This window comes from Polypterus senegalus, chromosome 15, assembly GCF_016835505.1.
Source record: "Polypterus senegalus isolate Bchr_013 chromosome 15, ASM1683550v1, whole genome shotgun sequence".
Taxonomy (NCBI): Eukaryota; Metazoa; Chordata; class Cladistia; order Polypteriformes; family Polypteridae; genus Polypterus; species Polypterus senegalus.
This window is the reverse complement of record NC_053168.1, coordinates 67,930,514-67,953,645: the sequence shown is the minus strand read 5'-3', so window position 1 is coordinate 67,953,645 and position 23,132 is coordinate 67,930,514. Positions and strand designations below refer to the sequence as shown.

Genomic DNA, 23,132 nt, shown 5'->3' with positions numbered 1-23,132 from the left:
CAGCAGTAAACAAAAAAATAAATAAGTTTTACTTCTACTCACTTTAAAAACATGGGTCTGCATCAATGATTATTAAGTAACTGCTAAAAGTTTCAATAATATAAAAGACTTAAGATCATTTTTTACATTAATTATTTTAAGTGAATTTTTTAACTTATTATGACACAGACTCACACTTATTCTTTTACATCAAGGTGGATTTTGGGTACTCATTCATAGACTGTTGCCCTCTACCTTTAAATATGTTGTTTCTGATAATTTTCTACTATTTTTTATTGCAGTAAAAGTATCCAAATAACACTTTGTTTGAGCACACTGTTTTTTCTAGAAGTTTGTGCGAATACTGTAATGAACATGTATATGAGTTTGGGTTGTTTGCAGGTAGAATTGCCATTTACATTTTGGCCAACACTTAAGTGTACTTTTGTTTTTGTAGATACAGGGCAAATGCTGCTCTTGAAGTTGGTCTTTAGCAGAACTCAGTTTTACCACTCATTATTTATCATACATTAACAATAGTAATGTACCATACTGAGTTGACTTCTTCCTCTGGCATTGGTCTGATATTCTTTCACTTCAGGTACTTACACATTATTGCCAGACTCCCATGACACACAAGTTCAGCTGTGCATGTTTTGCAGTAAACTATATTCTTAGAAAGTATAGTGCATATATACTTTTGAAGAATTGGGCCATACAAGACCCTTGACTGCTGTAGCTTCCTCTTCTACCATTTGTTCAAGTATCAGTTTTCTCTCAGTAAAGCACCATTGGTGAAGATAAGATTAGTTGTCAACAGTTTTTTTTTCCATATGATATCATTGATTAAATTGTTATCTTCCAGGCTGTGTGCAAGCAGCAGCTTTTTCAAGAAGAATTGTGTTCTCTCAATCTTTTTTTGTTTCAGAACTTGTTTTACTAGTTACTAGTCTTGATTAAGACTACATTTGAAATGACTTCTTGCTTGTCACTAATAGTTATCACTAGAAATCATATGTATAGGTTTTTAAGTGGATATTAAATTTACCCATAATGGGCAATGCAAACCCGGACAATGGCTCATCTTGACACCCTCCAATTGGACATGGTCATGAAGAGAACCCTGAGGCTACCTTATGTCTGCAACACCTGGAAATGGAAGGTACATTGAGAGTGCCAAAGCAGGTCAGTTTCACTCAACTGCAAGAGCTGTTTGTCTGAGATGATGAAGTGCTGGCATCGTAGTAAAACCAAGGTATAAAGGATTTGGAAGTGGTCTGCCATCCATTGTAATGATTGATTGCCCTCATATAAGATGGATGAATTGTCTGCTGTCATAACCATGACACTGTGTTATGCTGGACAGATTTAATCTTATTTGAGAAAATGGAGACCCAGTGCAGTGGTGAAAAAATACAGGATGTGAACTGGTCATCTATGTGATTGAGGAATAGTGTGACAGAGGGCGTATTACAGTTAAAACTACAGTTTAGACATAAAAATTCTGTCTGTTCCTTCCACATTATTTGCCCAGGGAGAGAGGTTGTATCCTCCTTATTATTGTTCATATCCCTCCCTCTGCAAGTGAGGACTCGGGAATGGAAATGATTCACTCTGTCACCAACCCTTTAATGATCACTCATTCTGACCCTGCAGTTTTTATATGTGGTGACTTCAGCCGTGTGACTTTGGAAGGAACAATGACAAACTTCTCTTAGTTTGTGTCATGTTACACTCAAGGAAATAACAAACTGGACCTTCGCAATTCAAATGTAACGATGCCTTTAAGTGTAATCTTCTGCCATCTTTTAGCAGATCTATCCAGAACCTGATGCATCTTATTTCTAGTTACCAGACTGTTATTAGGGGATGAGACAGAGTATAGGAGTCAGGTAGAGAACTTTGTTTCTTGGTGCAGAAAGAATTACCTGCAAAATCAGCAAAACCATGGTAGTTGCAAAGGAAAGAGTTAAAACAAAATTGGGTGCCATTGTGAATAATGTTGCACATCCTCTTATTGACACGTTGTGTGTCTGTCTGTCTTACTTGCTTTTTGCTTGCATTTTTTTTAGCTTCTGTAAAAAGCCAGACTCCCATTGGTTGTGCTAGTCCAAAAAAATACTTTAGTTTATTTCTACATTCATAACCACAGCAGGTTCTGTGCTTGTAATTGGACGTACTTGTAGCATCCTTTAAACTTATATTCAGGACAAGGAAGGTATTTTAAATGCAATTTCAGAAGACAGCCTTTAGTTGTTAAGACATTGTTTAATGTGTACTTCCTTTCCAATTCCTTGGTTAGTTTATGAATGCATAGGAGAACCTTGATTGTCATTTCCACTATTTGTGACACCCCATGCCTCAGGCTAGATAAGGTGTCACAGGTGAATCTGCTTAAATGGAGTTTGCTAGTGCGCCACCCCATGTGCCTGAGTAACTGACAGAGGGGTGGATGCTAATTAATTCTAAGGGTTAAAAAGGTAGACTTACTGCTGAACGGGAGGAACAGGTGGAGCAGTAGCATGAGGAAAGTACAGAGAAAGGAGAATGAAGTGTGGAGCTCAAGGAACTAAGTTGATGTCCTGGAACCGTGAAGCTATGGTCATTGACAGGAACCAAAGCAGTTGATTAATTCTGGAGAAGCAGCAAAGGATCAAGGACATAGCTGGTGTTGGAGGGTTAGTCAAGAAAGGGATGAGCTTTAGAGGCAACGAGGCGACAGGAACTGCGTGTAAATGTTGCTGGGGTCTTTATTCATTAGCCCATGATGGTCTTGAATGACTGGAACTCTGTAACAGATCCCTTTTGGTTGCACTGACTTTTAAATATAAATGTCTTGGTGGTGACTCTCCCTGCTGTTGTAACTATGTTTTCATCTAATGAGAATTACTTATAATTTTAAAATTGTTTATTTACTGCACATATGTATTTTTTCTTTGACTCTTCACTTGCTGCTCGTTTGGCCCAGTCATGGCTATCAGTGCTTTGGATACAGGAAGAGGACCTAGGCTGTGGGTCTGGGGCACAACACTATTAGTTTTGAGTTTAGAAAGAAAAAAAAATACTTACAAACTACTGCAGGAAATTGCAGTTTTACTGCAGGTGAAGAAATTCATTTTGCACCCTTATGCAGCATTCCTCAAAGAGAAATGATTTCAATAGAGAGATCCTGGAATATTTGCATGGTAAAATCATGTTTTCACCTCATTGATAAACACCTCAATTTGACTATGTTCTGTTCCGGATCCTGATAGTTCTACACTGGCTGATTATCCATAACTAATAAGAATTTGAAATAGAATCATTACTTAAGACACCTAGTTGCCATTTGTAGAATGATATCCTGTAAAAGAGTACATTCACTGGTCTTTTGAATGTATAATTTGTGGTGATGAATCCCTTTAAAAAAAGAATATTCACAGAAAGAGTTCTCAAACATGCATTTTACCAAAATTGATTCTCATGAACAGCAGCATTGTAAAATGTAAACATCTAAATGTTCACCTTTTCTTTCTAAAATGTATAAATGTGCATTCTTTGACAGTATTTAATTGGCCTTGGTGGAATATTTGCCATTTAAATATTTTTTTGTGATTACTAGCATTTTCTTGAATTCTAGTTTATGTGAAGTTAATTTTAAAAATAACTTTGTTACTTCAATTTTCCTATTGCAGATAATGGATTTATTCCTGATACATTACTGGAAGATGTAATGAAAGCACTAGACCTTGTATCCGAGCCTGAATAGTAAGTATTCCTTTTATATTGTCTGGCTGACTCTGTATGAAGTACAGTACAATTTTAGCAATATAATATCCTAAAAATCTTTTGATTTTTGTAATTGTAATCTTTAATGAAATAAAATTAAATATTTTAAATTACCAAAGAGAAAACCCAAATACGTACACTACTGAACATTTTGGTAGTTTATTTGTCTATGATTACATAAAAATAATCTTTAACAAATATTGTTCCAAAAACAAAGAGGTTGAATACATTTTCTTCCTTCATGTTTCATTATGTATTTGGTTATAGTATTTGATGCAACAGTTTGCAAACTAATTTTATCATCTTTTATGTTGTTTCCATAATAATTTAGTATGTGTTATTCAAGAGAAAAAGGGGTCCCTGCCAAAGTGACTGTTGGAATTGTTGCAGATTTAAGTAGATCTGGGTAGAAACTACTTTTTTATTTTAAATGATTCCTTCAAGAAAACAGTCATCCATATAATATCTTTGAAGAAATTGTCAAGAATCATTTTAATAGGAAAATCTGTCTTTATGTAAAAGAAACAGAACCTGGAAACTAAACGAAGCGTGAAATTCATTTTGCAGTCCTAAATCACAGAAAGTTATTTTGTAATTAAAATGGCAGTTAAACTGTTCCAACATTTTCCAACTGTATCATACCTCCATGCCCTGTTCAATTCAGTTTTTAATTTCTGATCTTGATTAACAGGATATGGAAAACAGCACCTCTTCAATTATAGACTTTTCTTAGTCCAAGTAAATAAGCTCTCGTCTGTAGTATGACCTTAATTACTAAGATTGCCTGACATTTACAAACCATCAACACTTATTGGTGCTCAGCTCTTACCAGCTGCATGAAAAGTAAACTTTGTAAAGGTAAAAAATTAAATATGCAAGGTAGTAAAATGTCTTAAAGCAATTATTCTTAGTAGCATATTCTTTCAACCTTGTAATTGATTACTGTTTTTATTTTTGACTTTGTTTCACCTTACATACCTAACACTGCCATGAAAACAATAGTATCTAAATAATCTGGAAGTGTTCTGCTAATCAAAATAGAGAGGGCAAACTAAACAAACCAAACAATTTAACCTAGACACTCCCATGGGCTGGGAAATGCTGCTCTATACAAGAAGTATGTTAATATCCTGACTTCAAGTAGCAAGGCATGAGCTACGTTGTACACTGATTTAAAAATACAGGTAAGCAGACTGTGATTTTAAAAACATTTATCACTGGATGTACATTACTCTAAATTCATGCCTTTGTAAACTGTTAGGTGCATCTTTTCAAACCCACACTTTAAAAATATGCTGTGTCAGTTCAGTTATTTAGTATAAGTGTTTCTTGGCAACAGGCTTAATTACAAGTTCATTTTTAGGTAGAAGAGTTTCATAGACGTGTTTTATTACAATGGTTGACTCATTGTTTTAGAGAGTAAATTTCAAATTTAGTTAAATTTAAAATAGACTATAGAATGTAGGTACACTCTTTAACTGGAAATCCCAGTGTAATTTAGTTATAATAAAAGATTGTATTAAACAGGAAGACGCAACCTTCAATTAACCCTTTCACCATTCCATAAAAATATATATTTACAAAATCTTAAAATAATGGAGTTATACATATTTTTGTGAACAATGTCTTTTGGGCAAAATCACTGAGACTTTTAATAGTTATGAGTGTTCACTTACATTTTACTTTCATATATACTTATTGGTGTCACATTTAATTCCTATAAGATCAGTCAGTACTTCAAAAGTAAAATGAAAGCAAGTACTTAGCACTAACTTTTGTATAAAAAACATTTAATTGTAAGATACCTATTATTAAATTCCAATACTTGCAATGTCATTTAGTCAAAATGAAACTACAGATATCTGTAATGTGAATTCTTACTTAATTTAATTTAGACATCTGTAGCTATATTTTAATAACCCTAGCGAGCAAATTGCTAACCACATATGTTTCTCTGCAGTTCTTTATTTAAAGACATTGATCCTATTCAGGTAATTTTAATGAAAGAATGTGTGAGTAGATACAAAAAAAACAAGAAAAAGGTTTGGTGTTCCACCCCATATGTTCAAAAATTCCTGTAAGGAAAAATCAAGTAATATCAGATAAGAGTACTCACTCGGGACTGTGTCCAAAACAGGTATGGGTAACAGAGAAAAATGGTGAGTTGTTATTGATGGTAAGGAAGAAGGGGCGTGTCCACAGGGATGGAACCGGAAGTGAAGTCAAGAAGAGGATGCGGTCTAGAACCGGAATTGGAGTCTGTAAGTTTAGGCAGGCTTCTGTTCAGAGGAGCTGAGTGCGAGAAAAAAGAGGTATTAGTGCATCCCGTTAACCCTTGATCTGGTGTACCAGGTTTAGCCAATCCCATTGACTACCTCCCATGCACGTGTGTGACAACTGATTTGTCAATTTTAGCTCTGTAGTGATTAGCATGATGTGGACTGCAAAACACATTTTTTATTTGTTTTGATGTTTGTCAGGTGTACTCTATATACTTGCGTCTAAGTTCTCCCACATATATGTCGGGCTTGATTTTACTGTATAAGTTTTGGTATTTTATAATGTTGGTTGTATAAGTTGAATGCGGAAAACTCATACTGTTGGTCCAAGAGAATATGATATGCTAATGCCCACCTGAGAGAGTAATCACGGAGCACACTGCCTTTTTTTTTCCCCCTGTGTACAGTATTGTGCCTACATGACCACACAGTAATACCCGAACTATTCTCAATTGACATTTTCACTGTTTTGTGTTTTTTGTATGTCACACCTTCATTGTAAGAGCATTCCTTATCTACGATGGAGCATTCAATCAGAAAAAAATATTAAGCTGGTTTTAAATGAAAAGTCAAAATGGTAACTGCGGTGCTGTAAGAAAATTTCATGTGTCTGAGAAACTGGTGCAAGATTGGAGGAAGCAAGAAGATGTAAAAAAAAAAAAAAATTTTTTAAGTGTCATTTTTAAACTGCTGTATAAGTCGGGGTCTGATTTTATGTTCAAATTTTCAGGTTTCAAGACCACTTATACACAAGTATGTTCGGTATTTTATAGAAATGACTAGTACAGATTTACCTAAATTAGTAACTTGTATATCTGATTAGTTCTTCAGAGTACTGTACTACAAATTTTATGCCCAGTTTTTGTATTTTCTGTTGTTGCAGATTGGTTAGTCAGCTTACAAGTACAAGCAACTGTAAAAGTAAAAATAAAAAACAAAAACAAAAAACAAACTGAGCTCAACGTTTAATTACAGCTTTTGCTCTGTATATATGTGTTTTATTTTTTTGGGTTTTTTTTGTATTCAGAAATATTCTACACTGAGTAATAATGACTGTTTTGTGGAGTATTTGTCAATATAATCAAATAATCCAAATAAGCAACTGTTTTGTGGATATTGTATTTAATAGCTACTCTGCATTTCAATTTCTTACATTGTAAAATCAATGAAGTACTGGTGATATGCCTTTAAAACCTACAAACAGAGTGCATGTTATCAGATAAATAAAGCATACTAGTTCTTCTTTCTAATGCTTCTGTTAGGGGTTGCCACAGCGGATCATCTTCTTCCATATCTTTCTGTCCAATGCATTTTGTTCTGTTACACCTATCACCTGCGTGTCCTCTCTCACCACATCCATAAACCGTCGCTTAGGCCTTCCTGTTTTCCTCTTCCCTGGCAGCTCTATCCTTTGCATCCTTCTCCCAAAATACTCGGCATCTCTCCTCTGCACATGTCCAAACCAACGCAATCTCGCCTCTCTGACTTTGTCTCCCAACCACCCAACTTGAGCTGACCCTCTAATATATTTATTTCTAATCCTATCTATCCTTGTCACACCCAGTGCAAATCTTAGCATCTTTAACTCTGCCCCTCCAGCTCTGTCTCCTGCTTTCTGGTCAGTGCCACCATCTCCAACCCATATAATATAACTGGTCTCACTACCATCCTGTAGACCTTCCCTTTCACTCTTGCTGATACCCATCTGTCACAAATTACTCCTGACACTCTTCTCCACCCATTCCACCCTGCCTGCACTCTTTTTCACCTCTCTTCCACAATCCCCATTACTCTGTACTGTTGATCCCAAGTATTTAAACTCATCCACCTTCGCCAACTCTACTCCCTGCATTCTCACCATTCCACTGACCTCCCTCTCATTCACACACATGTATTCTGTTTGTTCCTACTGACCTTCATTCCTCTCCTCCCCTCTCAAGAGCATATCTCCACCTCTCCAGGGTCTCCTCAACTTGCTCCCTACTATCGCTACAGATCACAATGTTGTCAGCAAACATCAAAGTCCATGGAGACTCCTGTCTAATCTCGTCTGTCAACCTGTCCATCACCATTGCCAAAAAGAAAGGGCTTAGAGCCGATCCATGATTTAATCCCACCCCCATCTTGAATGCATCCGTCACTGCTACCGCAGACCTCACCACAGTCACACGTCCCTCGTATATATCCTGTACAACTCTTACATACTACTCTGCCACTCCCGACTTCCTCGTACAATACCTCAACTCCTCTCGATGCACCCTGTCATATGCTTTCTCCTGGTCCACAAAGATGCAATGCAACTCCTTCTGGCCTTCTCTATACTTCTCCATCAACACCCTCAGAGCAAACATTGCATCTGTGGTGCTCCTTCTTGACATTAAACCATACTGCTACTCACTAATCATCACCTCACTTCTTAACCTAGCTTCCACTACTCTTTCCCATAACTTCATACTGTGGCTCATCAGTTTTATCCCCCTGTAGTTACTAAAGTCCTGCACATCCCCCTTATTCTTAAATATCAACACCAGTACACTTATTCTCCATTCCATAGGCATCCTCTCACTTTCCAAGATTCCATTAAACTATCTGGTTAAAAACTCCACTGCCATCTCTCCTAAACGCCTCCATGCTTCCACTGGTATGTCATCTGGACCAATGGCTTTTCCATTCTTCATCCTCTTCATAGCTTTCCTCCTTGCTAATCCGTTGCAGTTCCTGATTCACTATCTCCACATCATCCAACCTCTTCTCTCTCTTGTTCTCTTCATTCATAAGCCTCTCAAAGTACTCTTTCCATCTGCTCAACACACTCTCCTCGCTTGTGAGTACGTTTCCATCTTTATCCTCTATTACCCTAACCTGCCGCACATCCTTCCCAGCTCTGTCCCCCTGTCTAGCCAATCGGTACAGGTCCTTTACTCCCTCTTTAGTGTCCAACTTCTCATACTTCTTATCATATTCTTTTTCTTTAGCCTTCACCACTTCTCTCTTCACCTTGCGCCTTATCTCCTTGTACTCTTATCTACTTTCTACATCTCTCTGACTATCCCACTTCTTTTTTGCCATCCTCTTCCTCTGTATACTCTCCTGTACTTCCCCATTCCACCACCAGGTTTCCTTTTCCTCCTTCCTCTGTCCAGATGTCACACCAAGCACCCTACTTGCTGTCACCCTTACTACATCTGCTGTACTTTCCCAGCTGTCTGGTAATTCTTAACTACCACCCAGTGCCTGTGTCACCTCCCTAAACTCAACCATGCAGTCTTCTTTTTTCAACTTCCACCATTTGATCCTTGGCTCTGCCTTCACTCTCTTCCTCTTCTTGATCTCCAATTGTCATCCTACAGACCACCATCTTATGCTGCTTAACTACACTTTTCCCTGCCACTACTTTGCAATCTTCAATCTCCTTCAGATTGACTCTTCTGCATAAGATGTAATCTACTTGTGTGCACCTTCCTCCTCTCTTGTACGTCACCCTATGTTCGTCCCTCTTCTTAAAATACATATTCACCACAGCCATGTCTGTCCTTTTGGCAAAATCCACTATTCTCTGACCTTCTTCATTCCTTTCCTTGACACCGTACCTACCCATCACCTCCTCGTTTCCTCTGTTCCTTTCACCAACATGTCCATTGAAATCCGCTCCAATCATCACTTTCTGTCCCGTGGGTACACCGTTCATCACTTCATTCAACTCACTCCAAAAATCTTCTTTCTTATCCGTTGCACACCCAACTTGCGGAGCATATGCACTAACAACATTCATCATCACACATCCAATTTCTAGCTTCATAATCATTACTCTGTCTGACAGTCTTTCACCTCCAGAACACTCTTAACATACTGTTCCTTCACAATAACCCCTACTCCATTTCTCCTCCTATCCACACCATGATAGAACAATATGAATCCACCTCCAATCCACCTGGCCTTACTCCCCTTACATTTAGACTCTTGCACGCACAATATATAAACCTTCTTTCCCTCCATCATATCAGGCTAACTCTCTCTCCTTAACCAGTCATACTGCCAACATTCAAAGTTCCTACCTTCAGTTCCACTCTCTTTACCTTCCTCCTCTCCTTCTGCCTCCAGACACGTCTCTAGATTATATACTAGTAATTACCCCATTAATTCCTGGGTTGTGTACAAGATTGAAGCAGAGTCATGAATCCTATGAACATTGACCTGCCAATTTTTCTGCTTGCCATATGTCTGATCAAAGCCAAGGAAAATGCCTGGAAAACCATGCAAAATGTTATGGCCTTCTAAAATATCATGTGTTGATGTTCTCTCAAGCAACCCAGATATAATATACTCAAATTATTACAAATGAAAGTCTAGCTCCATCATTTTTCAAGCCCAAGTTTTGACTATACCCAGCTATGCTATGCCTTCATAGATGCCACCAGAAAAGGGACTAGCTGTAAATGAGCATTTAATTTGTTATGACCCCAACAGTCTGGGATCTGTTTCAAATCAAATGTTACAAAACAATGTTTTAAAGTAGACCTTCATTAGTGAAGAACTCTAAAATAATCGGCACAAAACAACACTTTTTATTGTTTTCTTAGCCACTAGGAATTAGTAAATTAGATTGAGATGGGAAGCACATTGCACTAATGAGGAGCACCACCTAAAAAGAGTCTATATTGAGATCTGATGCCACGCAGAGTTGGTATTACCTGATGCCTTTACACTAGCAGGCCTGAGTGGGTGAGAAGGGCTGTAGGACTTCATACATATGTATTCATGTCTTTGCTGCTTCATATTTAGTTCTGTTTTTCTTCTTAGAGTTAATAGTGTTTTTTATACCTAAAATTAATTTCTTTTTATTTGAGCAAACTGTCACTTATATCTGTCTTTTATCAACCCATAGTCTAGTTCAGGGTTGCAGATGCTGCATCATATTGAGTGCTAAGCAAGAGCCAACCTTAGAGAAGTGAGCCAGCTTACTGCGCAAAATAATAACTAAACAAAAAAGAAAAATGGACACTTAGCCATTGCTTCTTCCCAGTATATGTTAGCAAACAAAATACAGCATACAGTGGACACTAGTGTTGATTGGAGAAATTCACCAAAGCTTTTTTCTCATGCAAATTTGCTATTTTTTTCCAAGCACCGCGTGATGCTTTGTGAAGCCAGCATGACATCACATAGCTGTGCCAGCCACATGTGCACCTTTCATGCATGTGTACTGTAAGATTGTTGCTGATGTGGCTATTGCTGGATTGCTAACACACAATGAAAGGGAGTTTCATCTGTTGATATGTCTTAAAACTGCTCCATCCCCCAACACTGTGCTCACCAAAGTGCTGGACAGTGCTGTGTGATATTTTTTCCCTTTTCTAACCACACATGTTTCTTCCATTTGCGGTCCATTCAACCCCCAGGGCTCTTCAGTTGCTGTATATGGATCATTAGTGAATTTGAAAAGGTAAAAATGAGTGAGAAAGCCGCTAAGGTTCAGAAACAATGGCAGATTAATAAACAAAAAACTTGCAGTATTCAATTATTGCCACCGTATATATAACACTGATCCCTATGGGTTGGCAGACAGCGCCTCATGGCTAATTATGCATGCAGATCAGGCATGTGCCCAGCAAGGTATCAAAACAAGACTTACAGGAGCCCTCCCTCCTCATCATCAGAAAATACAGTACACACTGGGAAAAAATAAAAACAAAATGTTTACTAATATTTATAAGGCATTTCTTTCTTCTTGATGGAAGATGAAACTAAGAAGCATCTGCACAGATACATGACAAACAAAAAAGAAGTTACTGCTGTTCCTGGAGCTGCAACTCAGATCACATAATTGGCCACAATAATCGTTCCAGCATAGTTGACAGACTTTTCTCTTAAATTAAAAGACAGTTGCACCAATTTAATCCACTCAAAACTAATTCAGTTCTTCCTTACCAATTGATATCAATGCATTTCATGCAATGCATAAAAGCTTATGAACATTTTTGTGATTTTGCCAAACTTGAGGTAAAGCAATTTCAGCCGGGTTCACTCATCACTAGTCAAGAGTATCAAGAGTCAGATACTGAGAGGATTTCCATGGGAACGTTCTAAAATGAACGTTCAGTTTCAGTGCTATTAATGTGATGTTACTTATGGAATAAGTAGAATTACAGGATTGAACATAAGTGGGTAAAGTAATGGATGAATGTAGTTCCTTTTGCAATTGTTCAATCAACAGTAATGTAATTTCCTCAAGCACAATAAGTTAGTATTTCCTCATTTTACAGTCATGTTCTAGAATAATTACAATTTGTCTCAGATGGCATCAACGGCAGCTATAAATGTTTAGTCTGAATGGTCCACATTTGAATTAAGATAAGGAATCTGCTCTGGACTTCCAGAGGCCCCCAAAGAAAAATTATTGATGCCTATAAAACATCGAAGGATTACAAAGCATCTTGAAACAAATTTAAAGGTGAAAATTCCACAGTATGAAGGTGTAGCTACAAACAGTAAAAAATGTAATAATCACTAGTTTAATGAAATTTATCCTAGAACCTGATTAAAAGATGCCCAAATACAGTTACACTTAATTGTTAACTCTGTGTTTGCTTTCCTAGTGCCTTCCATGTCAAATGTAAGATAATTTCATCAATCTCCTGACCTAATTCTTGCTCCAAGTTTTCCTCCAATGGAGTATTGCTCCCTAATGCCTTGTTCACACTTACATGGTTTACCTGTGTTCTTTCCTGCAGCTGTGTAAAATGTAATCTATAGTCACTGGTAAAATTAATTCTAATTATAACTCATTCATTTAACTGCACTTGAATGCAGTAATTTTTTTTTTTAAAAATGAGACATGCTATGTATTTTCCACACGGAGACGCACTATAGCACCCCACACATAACACAGATGGTGTTTTCTCCAAAGGAAAACCTCAATACATGAAATTTCCCCACTGCCGAAACCAAATAACACCACCCCTCCCCTCGCCCCACCAGTTCAAGATTCAAGAGTATTTATTGTCATTTCATCCATATACAGTAGTACAGTGAAATGAAACAACGTTACTCCAGGACCATGGTGCTACATAGAACACAGGACAACGAAGAATTCACGACACATAACATTAAGACACATATATAACATAACAATGTGCTATTTAAAACAAAAGCTAGGAATTATGCTCATACAAAACATGAATCTTATCCATAATAGCTTCAAAGAGTATCTAGAACGATGTATATGTCATTTTACAAGCAAAAAAATCTTAGAATATAGGTTTAGTGGATTGCATGTATTTATTGTGCTTGAGCTTAACTGGGCAATTTCATCCATATTTGAATGATACTCGTTTATTTAAGAACAATAATGTACTTTACCATTTTAATATATTCCACCATATAAGCTTTTTTAATACAAAATATAAGTATTTAAGATTATGTTAGTAAACACAAGCTCAAGTGATGGTTTTTCTGTATCGCTGCACAATGTATTTTGTTTACATTTGCCTCATACAGACTGCAGCAGCATCAATAAGTAAAATAGAGCTTTTATGCCCAAGTGGGGTTGACTTCAATATATTTGTACATTTAAAGATGAAGCTTTCACAGCTGGGGAGCATGTGCTGCCAATGCCATTTGTTGTAGCCTCTTTATGGTCTTCTATAGCTTTTCTGTCTCCCTCTAGTTAGAGGGTTGGATTTCTGTGTAGCCTTTTTAGGTTAGCACTGTAATTGATTCTTCATATTATATTTCCTCTTGTTTTCCTTCAGATGCCCTTTCCCATTTCACTTTTGGGACATCATATATAATAAACTTTAATGCTGCAAGAATTCAGAGTTCCTCACTTACTCCTATTTTAGTATTTTACAGTTATTCTGGGGCTTTCCATATGCAGTTTTAGGTGTGTCCGTGACTGTTGAACATTTGTATATTTGTACACAACAAAAAATACATTTTTCATAATTGTCCATAAATATTCCTGTAAAACACAGATACAAGTACATGTTGCAATATATACATAAATAACTTTTATTTTGATAACCCAAGCATATGTGAAAAAAGATGCCTAATGAATAATTGTAGATTCCCCAGAAGATCCTAAAATGAGTACAGTAGTCAGTGCCAAATTTGAAATGCTCAAGATTAAATGAATAGTAGAGAGAACTTTGTTTTATCTCTCTTAAATATATGATAGATAGATAGATACTTTATTAATCCCAAGGGGAAATTCACATAATCCAGCAGCAGTATACTGATACAAAGAAACAATGCTAAATTAAATAGTAATAAAAATGAAAAAAATTAAAATAAAATTAATGTTCGCATTTACTCCCCCGGGTGGAATTGAAGAGTGGGGGAGGAATGATCTCCTCAGTCTGTCAGTGGAGCAGGACAGTGACAAAAGTCTGTCACTGAAGCTACTCCTCTGCCTGGAGATGGCAGATATTTTTTAATTTAGTGATGCCTCAGATTTTCTGTTACGTCTTATAAGCTCCAGTCCTAGAAACACAATGTTGAACTATCTTATTTATTCGAAAATGATTTGTCAGGTGAACACTAAAGTTACTTTTGTTGATTAGCATATTGGTTTCACATATGGTTGTAGAAACAATTTGTTTTTTAAGTGTTATGTACACTAAAAATAGTTTATTTATATGTCTTAACATTCTCATAATATCTTAGTTTATTTTTATTTATGCATTTTGTTGTGAATTTTGATCTTTGACTTTTTTTGGATTACAAAAATGACATGCTCAGTCATATTTCAGTAGTCTTTTAACCTTCTCCGTTATTTTATTCAAATCCACATATTTCTAAAATGTGACATCATTATGTTTTAGTAATGATGATAATTTCTATGATATCAACCACTGTTTTTTTTCTTACTTTCATATTATATCTCAACTATCCATGTTGTTATCTGTATAGTAAGTAATTTGTATATAAAAAAATAGATGTTTGAACAGTTTCCTTTTCTCTTAAATATGATGTGCAGGTTCATTCTAGATAACATTATTGGAAAATGTTTTCTCCGTGGTGCATTACAGATTTAATTAAATAAAGTACTTACATGAAAGGAAATGCACCTTCACTGAATTTTGTTTGGTTTTTTTTAGCTGTTCTGTTATTTGTGTATTTTATTTTGTTGCACACAATCAGGGTAACTGGAATAATTGAAAAATATTGGCAGGTGGATAAGGTGTTTAAAACACTTTTTAATTGCTTTTTATGTTATATTGAAGTCATGCACTTCTTATGGCTTCATTTGGGACTGGCCATTTGGCCATATGTTGGTCACAAAGTGTACAGGTCATTGCGAATGAGGCTCTGTAGACATGCCACAGACTGTGCATGTAATAACATTTTTAAACTTAAAAAACAAAATATAAAATACATTATTACTGCTCAGGATAAAGTTGTGATACTGATATATCAATCCATAATTCTTCATCTGAGTGCATTTAATGATTTTAAATGCTTTATATAATTAAGTACCCAATTTTCTGTTTGGATTGATCACAATTGAATGCTTTATGAATAAGACACATTGGTTATTTCTGTAACATAGTCAGACAAATATGAAATTATGTTTCTTGCCCATTAGTTACTCAAGTTGAATTATAATGTTCTCGCTTTCTCTTTGTGTATAATGTTAAATCGTTTTATAATTGTACAGTTCTCTTGCCATTCTGTTGGGGCCAGGTTTGGATAATGAATACCCTGTATTTAAAAAGAGTGTAGTATGTTAATTGTAACAAAAAACAATGTTATGTTATATTAGCAACTTTTGTTCTTATTTTATTCTTTGACATTTGTCATTATTTCCAATATAAATTTAGGTTCCAGTCCTGTGTCAGGTGTATTTTTAACTGTTTTTAATAGAGCTTTAGAGTTAACTACTCTGTTTTAGAATTGCTACTTTAAAAATGGATCCAGCCTTACTGTAATAATGATATGATAAAAAATGGTTAAATGATCATTAAATGTAATGTTTTTTGTACACAACCCAATATTCAATTTTAAACTTCCAGTCTTTCTAGAACAGTAACATTGTACAAAATCAACTCATTTGTAATAAAAATGCCAATTTGTTGTTTTAGCTTTTACAGGTTTACTTACTATCTTTAGAACTGTAACTGAGCTGAGCAAACCTTAAAAGAGGCCTGTCTCTAAAAGGAAATACTGTGTAAAACCATCATCAGAATAAGAACATTAAAATAGTAACTTGTCGTGCTGCCAAAAAATTTGATCCAGACTGCTTAACATTTGAAGGGCATTTAGCATGATGTATCACAGAGTTGGATGTTATTCCTGGATCTGAGCAATGCTGCATTATGTTCTAGTAATATTGTACAAATTATATATTTATTTTTTGTCTTCTCAGTGTTAATCTCATGAAGAGTAAGTTAGACCCTGAAGGCCTGGGTATCATATTGCTGGGACCATTCCTTCAAGAATTTTTTCCAGAACAGGTAGCTGACTAAAACAAAATATCAAATTGATATTACTTCCATTACTGTTTTAGTGTTTTGGTAATACCCTACTGTTAAATGCTATGGTTTGCAACCAGTTAATAAGTATTGTACCAGTAAATTAGAATTGCATATAGTACATGATTGTTGAAATAGCAAATTTTATTGAGCATGATTTAGACTAACCACTTTGTCGTTGTACTTTTTGTAGAAATTCTGTTGACATTTTTAAGAGATTTTTGTTTTATGGTTACCATTATGTACATTTCAATTTTGCTAATTGCAGCTACTTTTTGATACCTCACCACTTATGTTTGTAATAATACCTGATGTTAATAATTGGTATGTTCCTTTTAATGCCTTACATTAGTGTTCAGTATTTTAATTACATGTACATTTAACAAATGTATTATACATTTTAGGATTCTGGAATACCAGATTCATTTCCTGTGTATCACTATAATGGGCTGAAGCAGTCAAACTTCAATGAAAAGGTAAATAAGCTGATGTTTACATGCTGTATTCCTAGTGAAACAAATTTAAACTTTGTGTTCTAATCTATGAATTTCATAAGCACACTCATCCAAATACATAATGTATATATTTTTAATCCAAAATCTGTCATTTATGCAACTTTAATTTTCTTTGTGTTGTGTTGTTGCTTGTTATTTACAAGTTATAATCAGATCAACTCTAGGTATTATCCATCCATCCATCCATTTTCCAACCTGCTGAATCCCAACTAACAGGGTCACGGGGGTCTGCTAGAGCCAAACCCAGCCAACACAGGGCGCAAGGCAGGAAACAAACCCTGGGCAGGGTGTCAGCCCACCACACGGTGCACACATAACCCACACACTAGGGACAATGTAAAATCGGCAATGCTCCTAACCTGTACGTCTTTGGACTGTGGGAGGAAACCGGAGTACCCGGAGGGAACCCACGCAGACATGGGGAGAACATGCAAACTCCACGCAGGGAGGACCCGGGAAGTGAACGCGGGTCTCCTAAACTGTGAGGCAGCTGCGCTACCCACTGCGCCACCGTGCTGCCCCTCTAGGTATTATAATGACAATAAACAGTTACTCCATGTCAGTAGTTAATTTCAAAATGTTCTTTTTCTTTATATATGATATCCTCGTGATTAAGAATGCAATTGAACTTTACACTCCTTATTGCATTGCAGTAAATGTTTGGAAAGGCTTTGAAGACATGCATTTAATCATTTTTTAAGACTCATTCCTAGGATAGCCTCCCTGCATGCCTAAAGCCTGACCTTTTAGCAGGAAGTCTAAGAATGTCAAAAAGACACTACTAATCAATTGTGGCTACGGAAGGTGGCCTGTTTCCCTGCAAAATACATTAGAACTGAACAAGAATGGGGTTGCTTTATTCAGAATTTTCTCCTCGTTTCTGTTAAATTGGTCTGTAATAATCCTTTGAGATTTGAAGGTATCTGTAGCTAACATCAAAAAGTAAAATAAATGCAAAGTATTTCCTATCAGTCCTTTGTTTAAATAAAGCCAGGTTTATTTGTATTATAATGTTCATGCTTAATTCTCTATACAAAGCCTGAGAATTTATTTAATTATTTTCCACTATAAGGAAACAATTCTAGTTTTGTCTTACTTTGCTCCCAAAATAGAGTTCTGTTCTTTCCAATTTCATAGATCAAAGCATTTGAAAGTTTTTATGTTCGGGCTCTCAGATGAGATAGGCTAACATTACACTTCAAATGGGTTTGCATGTTTTGAATGTCAGAAGAGGTTCATATCTTGCAACTTAGATTTACTGGTTCACATTGGGGGTCACTTATATGAGTGTTTAATATTTGCCACCTTATTTCAGATACAGTACTTTTACAGTATTTATTTTTCATTAATGTGACCAACATCTAATTTAGTTGCAAATAATTTAAAAATAGCAAACACGTTTCCATGTGTGTAGAGTAAATCTCTTGAAAGTATATACTAAATAGTCACAGTAAATTTGCTAAACATCCATCCATTTTCCAACCTGTTGAATCCGAACACAGGGTCATGGGGGTCTGCTGGAGCCAATCCCAGCGAACACAGGGCGGAAAGGCAGGAACCAATCCCGGGCAGGGCGCCAACCCACCGCAGGACACACACACCCACACCCACACTAGGGACAATTTTTTTTAGAATCGCCAATCCACCTAACCTGCATGTCTTTTGACTGTGGGAGGAAACCGGAGTACCCAGAGGAAACCCACGCAGACACGGGGAGAACATGCAAACTCCACGCAGGGAGGACCCAGGAAGTGAACCCAGGTCTCCTAACTGCGAGGCAGCAGTGCTGCCACTGCTTCACCGTGCCAGATCTGCTAAACACAACTCATTTTACATTTCATTCATATCTGTGCAGTATTCAATAGTTAACTATCATTTTGCACCTTGTGTCACCTAAGTATCCAGACTATTACTTTTTGTAAAAAGTCTTTTGTATTTTCTAGCCTGTTAGTGCTAGCTCAAAGTTCCCAGTTTGCTGAATAGATTTGTGCATCTATCTGTCAGCCTGACATTAACAAAATTTGCCTGACTCAACAAGGACCATATCTAGAGTTGCAGTTGTTGCTGCTGTTGAGATTGGCACTCCACCTTGGAAACTGAATGGATCGAAGATGGACTAGCTTCTGCAAAACTGCAAGGAGTGTATTTTTCAGAACATTCACTATATACAGTATACAGCAGTATAGTATCAGCAGTAGCTGGGGTTAAAGTAAGTCACTGCACCATTAAATAGTGGTGTGCATTGCAGTGAGTTCAAGTCACATGTGTTGGAGAGTTGGGGAACTAGCAGGCCCCTGTTTAATCCCAGGAATGTGAGGGAAAATTGGTCAAAGTAAGTCGCTTGCTAGGGTACTAAAAAAAAAAAGATGAACTGTTCCTGAGTAAGTCCTTCTCATTGTACTGATGCCCAATTTCTGGTCCCAGCTGGTTTTGAAGCACTTATTCCCGGAAAGGGCATGTCTTGGTAACAATGTCCAGAAAGTGACATCACTCACCTTCTGTTGGGGTCTCCCCGAACTGCAGATGGAAACAGGAGATTGCATTATCAAGACCACCCCCTCTCTGCTTAGGGTGGCACTGCTTACCTGAACAGAGCCTTGAGATGAGGATGCCTCCTAATCGCACGTGCCTGACAGACTGCGATCTGTAATCTTAAATCTGAAAAGTGGAGTAGTTGAAGCACACAAGCCTTAAAGAAGCAAATCTACCGTGAGTAGTTAGTATGCTAACCAGCAGAATGAGTCCACATTTCATCCATCTGTTTCTGTGTATCCACATTTTCAGTTGGGGGGCTGCTTTTTACCAGAGCCTAAGAGTCTATCCTCCTTGTATAGGCTAAAAGACAGAGAGAAGGTGAGATTTTAGCCCACCACAAGACACCTTGTGCAGATCCAGTTCAGAGTCTGTAGTCAATGGTACTGGGACTGTTTCTGGAATTAAACCACAGTACCCAAAGAAGACACGAGTAGATGTGAGAGAACGTAGAAGCTCCACATAGACAGGTGCCAGATTATGATTTGAACCCACGTCAGTGTAACTGACACTCCTTCCTGTGCTAATAAAGATGTAATAATTTGCTGCATAATTTGTAACTACTGATTTTCATAACAGCTATGGTGTAGAATTCTTTGTAAATATGTCGACTACATCATTTCTGTATTCATGAACACAAACAACCACAAACTGTGACTTTAACAGTAAATATTTAAAATCCATAGGTTTCCTCTGGTATGTGACAAAGAATTCAGGAAATAGTTCAGCAAAGGAAAACATCTGAGTTTGTTTTTGATGTAATTGTTAAATGTCCCGGGTAGTGATATATAAAGCACATGGCAGTTCTTAACAGGTTTTGAAATACTCATTATTTCCTTGTTCAACAAAGGTTCAAAATAGTATTATGCCAATTAAGTTTTATTTAGTTAATCCATGTACAAGAACTTAGTGGATTTATTTTTAAAAAGGAGTTTTTACCCATCATATTCCTGTTGTGGGTCTGTCATATGTGAAGGGGAGGTCTTGTTGGCATTTGAAGGGTAAGTTTTTTTTCTTTTTGTTTTTTGACAGGTTATGTATGTGACAGGGACGTGTTTAGTTTTGGGCTTTGAAGATCCAATGGTCCGCACTGATGATACTCCAATCAAACGCTGTCTACAGACCAAGTGGCCATATATCGAACTTCTGTGGTCCACAGACCGCTCTCCATCATTGAATTAACCTTGAAGCCAGGATAACAAAAAAATCACAGAAAGGGAAAAAGTCACAAGCTTTAAAAATGTTGTGGAATTTGGAAGTGTAGGTGTGCAGGCTCGAGCAGGTTTAAAAAGCCAGATGCCATGTCTAAGTTACATAAAGATGTGTTTTATTTGCCATTCTGTTGTTTTAATGTGGTTGCTTGTCTCCCATTCAAAGTAAAATGTTACATTCTGTATTTTTTTAATAAACTCAACCTTGGAAGATTTTGTTATTATTCACTATGTATTTTCTGTATACACTGGTATTCTAACTTGAGTCAGGCATTTTTACAGAACACTAGACAGATGGGGTTGGACTTCTTTCTTTTTTTCCTCCCAAAAGTAATAGAAAAGCAAAAGAAAAGGTGATCAGTTTGAATGTCTATATTAAATGGATATCAAAGGATATGTGTTTGCCCTTTTAACTGGTGGTCAGCCAGCACATTGGTTGTGGTAATTTCAAAAGTAAAAGTTTTTAAATTGGAGAACTGGGTCCACATTGACCTCACAGCGCACACCAGTTGTGTCAGCCTTGTAGATATTTTTGTGTCATGTTTTTTTTCCCTGCACGGCAAATTCTCAGGCACGGCAAAATGCATTTTGTATGAACCAAAAAGCAGGGCTTTCTTTAAAATAATTTTATAAATGCTAAAGCAGGCATCTGTGCTGGTGTTGGATCTAGATGGTGAAGCTGTGAAGCTAAGAGTTGTTGCATGGAAAGGTTCATGTGTCTTTCATAATTTATATATAATATGCAACTGGAAATGGTTAGAAGATATAATGTGAATTTTCACCCAGGGAAAATTGCCAAAACAACATTTTTTCTAAGTTGCAGCATCAACCAAGTCAAATGTATATTTATTAAAGTGCTTTGTGCATGATAAAAATATGCTGTTAACACATCCACGACTGTAACATCATTTTATTTATTAAGATTTATCTAAAATAAAAGTTTTGTTTTTCCTCTGCTGTAGTTTGTGTCTGCAAAAATGAAACTGAATATGCAAAATTCCTTTCCAGATGAATGTGACAAATCATGAGGGAGAAACGTTTTGAACAGCAACATTCCTTTGTTTGTTTGGGAGAAGATTATCAAAATGAATGTGTGAAGGCCATTCATGCCACACAAACACATGTACTTGTTTTGGTAATGTCCTTGTAGAAACCTTAAGCCAGAGAAGGACCATAAACAAAAAAAGCTTCCATCTTTTATATGTATATGTCAATTGACACCTTTGCTTTGTTAGTGCAGCTCCATAAGTAAATGTCTGGGTGCTGTAAGTATGACACAACACTGTTATTATTTCTTTAAAATCCGAGCCCTCTGACATGTTGTTCTCTTCTGCTGATCCACAGAAATGAAGCAAGCTGACTGTCCATACTGCATTAAAACAACAGCATCTTTTAGCTGAGTGCAGTGTGGATGGCGAATGTAAAGGTGGCATCGCTGAGCTGCAGGCAGCGGCTCTGTTATTGTGATTCTCTGTTAATGTTTTACTCTTTGAAAACTTAACAGTCATACATCAGCATCCAGAAGTAACTATTGTTGCTGTTTTGTCACCATTGTTCCTTTTATTTATGTCCGTATTATGTCAGTAATCTCAAAACATAAACACACCTCCATGAGGCTAGTTAAATGTACAGCAGAGAAGACATGAAGCTCATTCATCTCTGTGACCATCTGATTTTTTTTTTTGTTCTTTGTTTCATCTTATACATTTTCTTGTATTAGGAATTTGTTACTTTTCACATACCCCATGGGGTCAGAGCGCAGGCTCAGCCATTGTACAGCGCCCCTGGAGCAATTGCACGTTAAGGGCCTTGCTCAGGTGCCCACTGGAGTAGGATCTCTTTGGGCAGTAACAAGGATTTGAACCAGCAACCCCCTGGATACCAGCGCAGATCCGTAGCCTCACAGCCACCACTTCATCTTCAAGAAAAGGTAAAGACCTGCTCATATTTATAATTCTCTAAATAAAGATGCACTTTTGCCATCATTTTGACATGAATCCATATGACCATACTTGTCCAGAAAGCTGTCCATGATTCTTCAGATGTATATGTTTGGGTGAAATTGTTGGTATTGGCTGTGCATTTTTTGTAAAAAAAAAAACACAATACAATACACGCACAAACAATCGGGAATTCAGAGAAGCAACCATTTGAGGATGTTCAGCATAGACAGTAGGAAACTGAACAGTTCTTATAGCAATTATAAACCTGTCACATGGCAAATAATTCAGGGCACAGTATTTTTCAGGTTCAAGAGAGAAAGTGCGGAAGTAAATGGAACTGGAAATGCAAGCATGTAGGCTACTCAGAATCCAACATGTAATAAGAAAGAATAAGCTTCTGATTTGCATGTAAGCCCATACTTGTGTACTTCAT

The 23,132-nt window shown here is 36.7% G+C and overlaps 1 protein-coding gene across 3 annotated transcripts in view; it reads left to right on the top strand.

Annotated features, from left to right (window-relative positions):
* Positions 1–21,708, top strand: part of mindy3 (MINDY lysine 48 deubiquitinase 3) — a 190,421-nt gene extending 168,713 nt beyond the window's left edge. For 2 of the 3 annotated variants that reach the window (XM_039736227.1, XM_039736229.1), the window contains 4 exons: positions 3,654–3,726; positions 16,393–16,480; positions 16,903–16,974; positions 20,578–21,708. In XM_039736227.1, the coding sequence (XP_039592161.1) occupies positions 3,654–3,726; positions 16,393–16,480; positions 16,903–16,974; positions 20,578–20,727 (383 nt within the window). In that variant the 3' untranslated portion in view covers positions 20,728–21,708. Of the gene's footprint in view, positions 1–3,653; positions 3,727–16,392; positions 16,481–16,902; positions 16,975–19,536; positions 20,146–20,577 lie in introns of those variants that run through there. The other variant, XM_039736228.1, reaches the window with a different exon arrangement.
* The last annotated feature ends 1,424 nt before the right edge of the window (positions 21,709–23,132 follow it).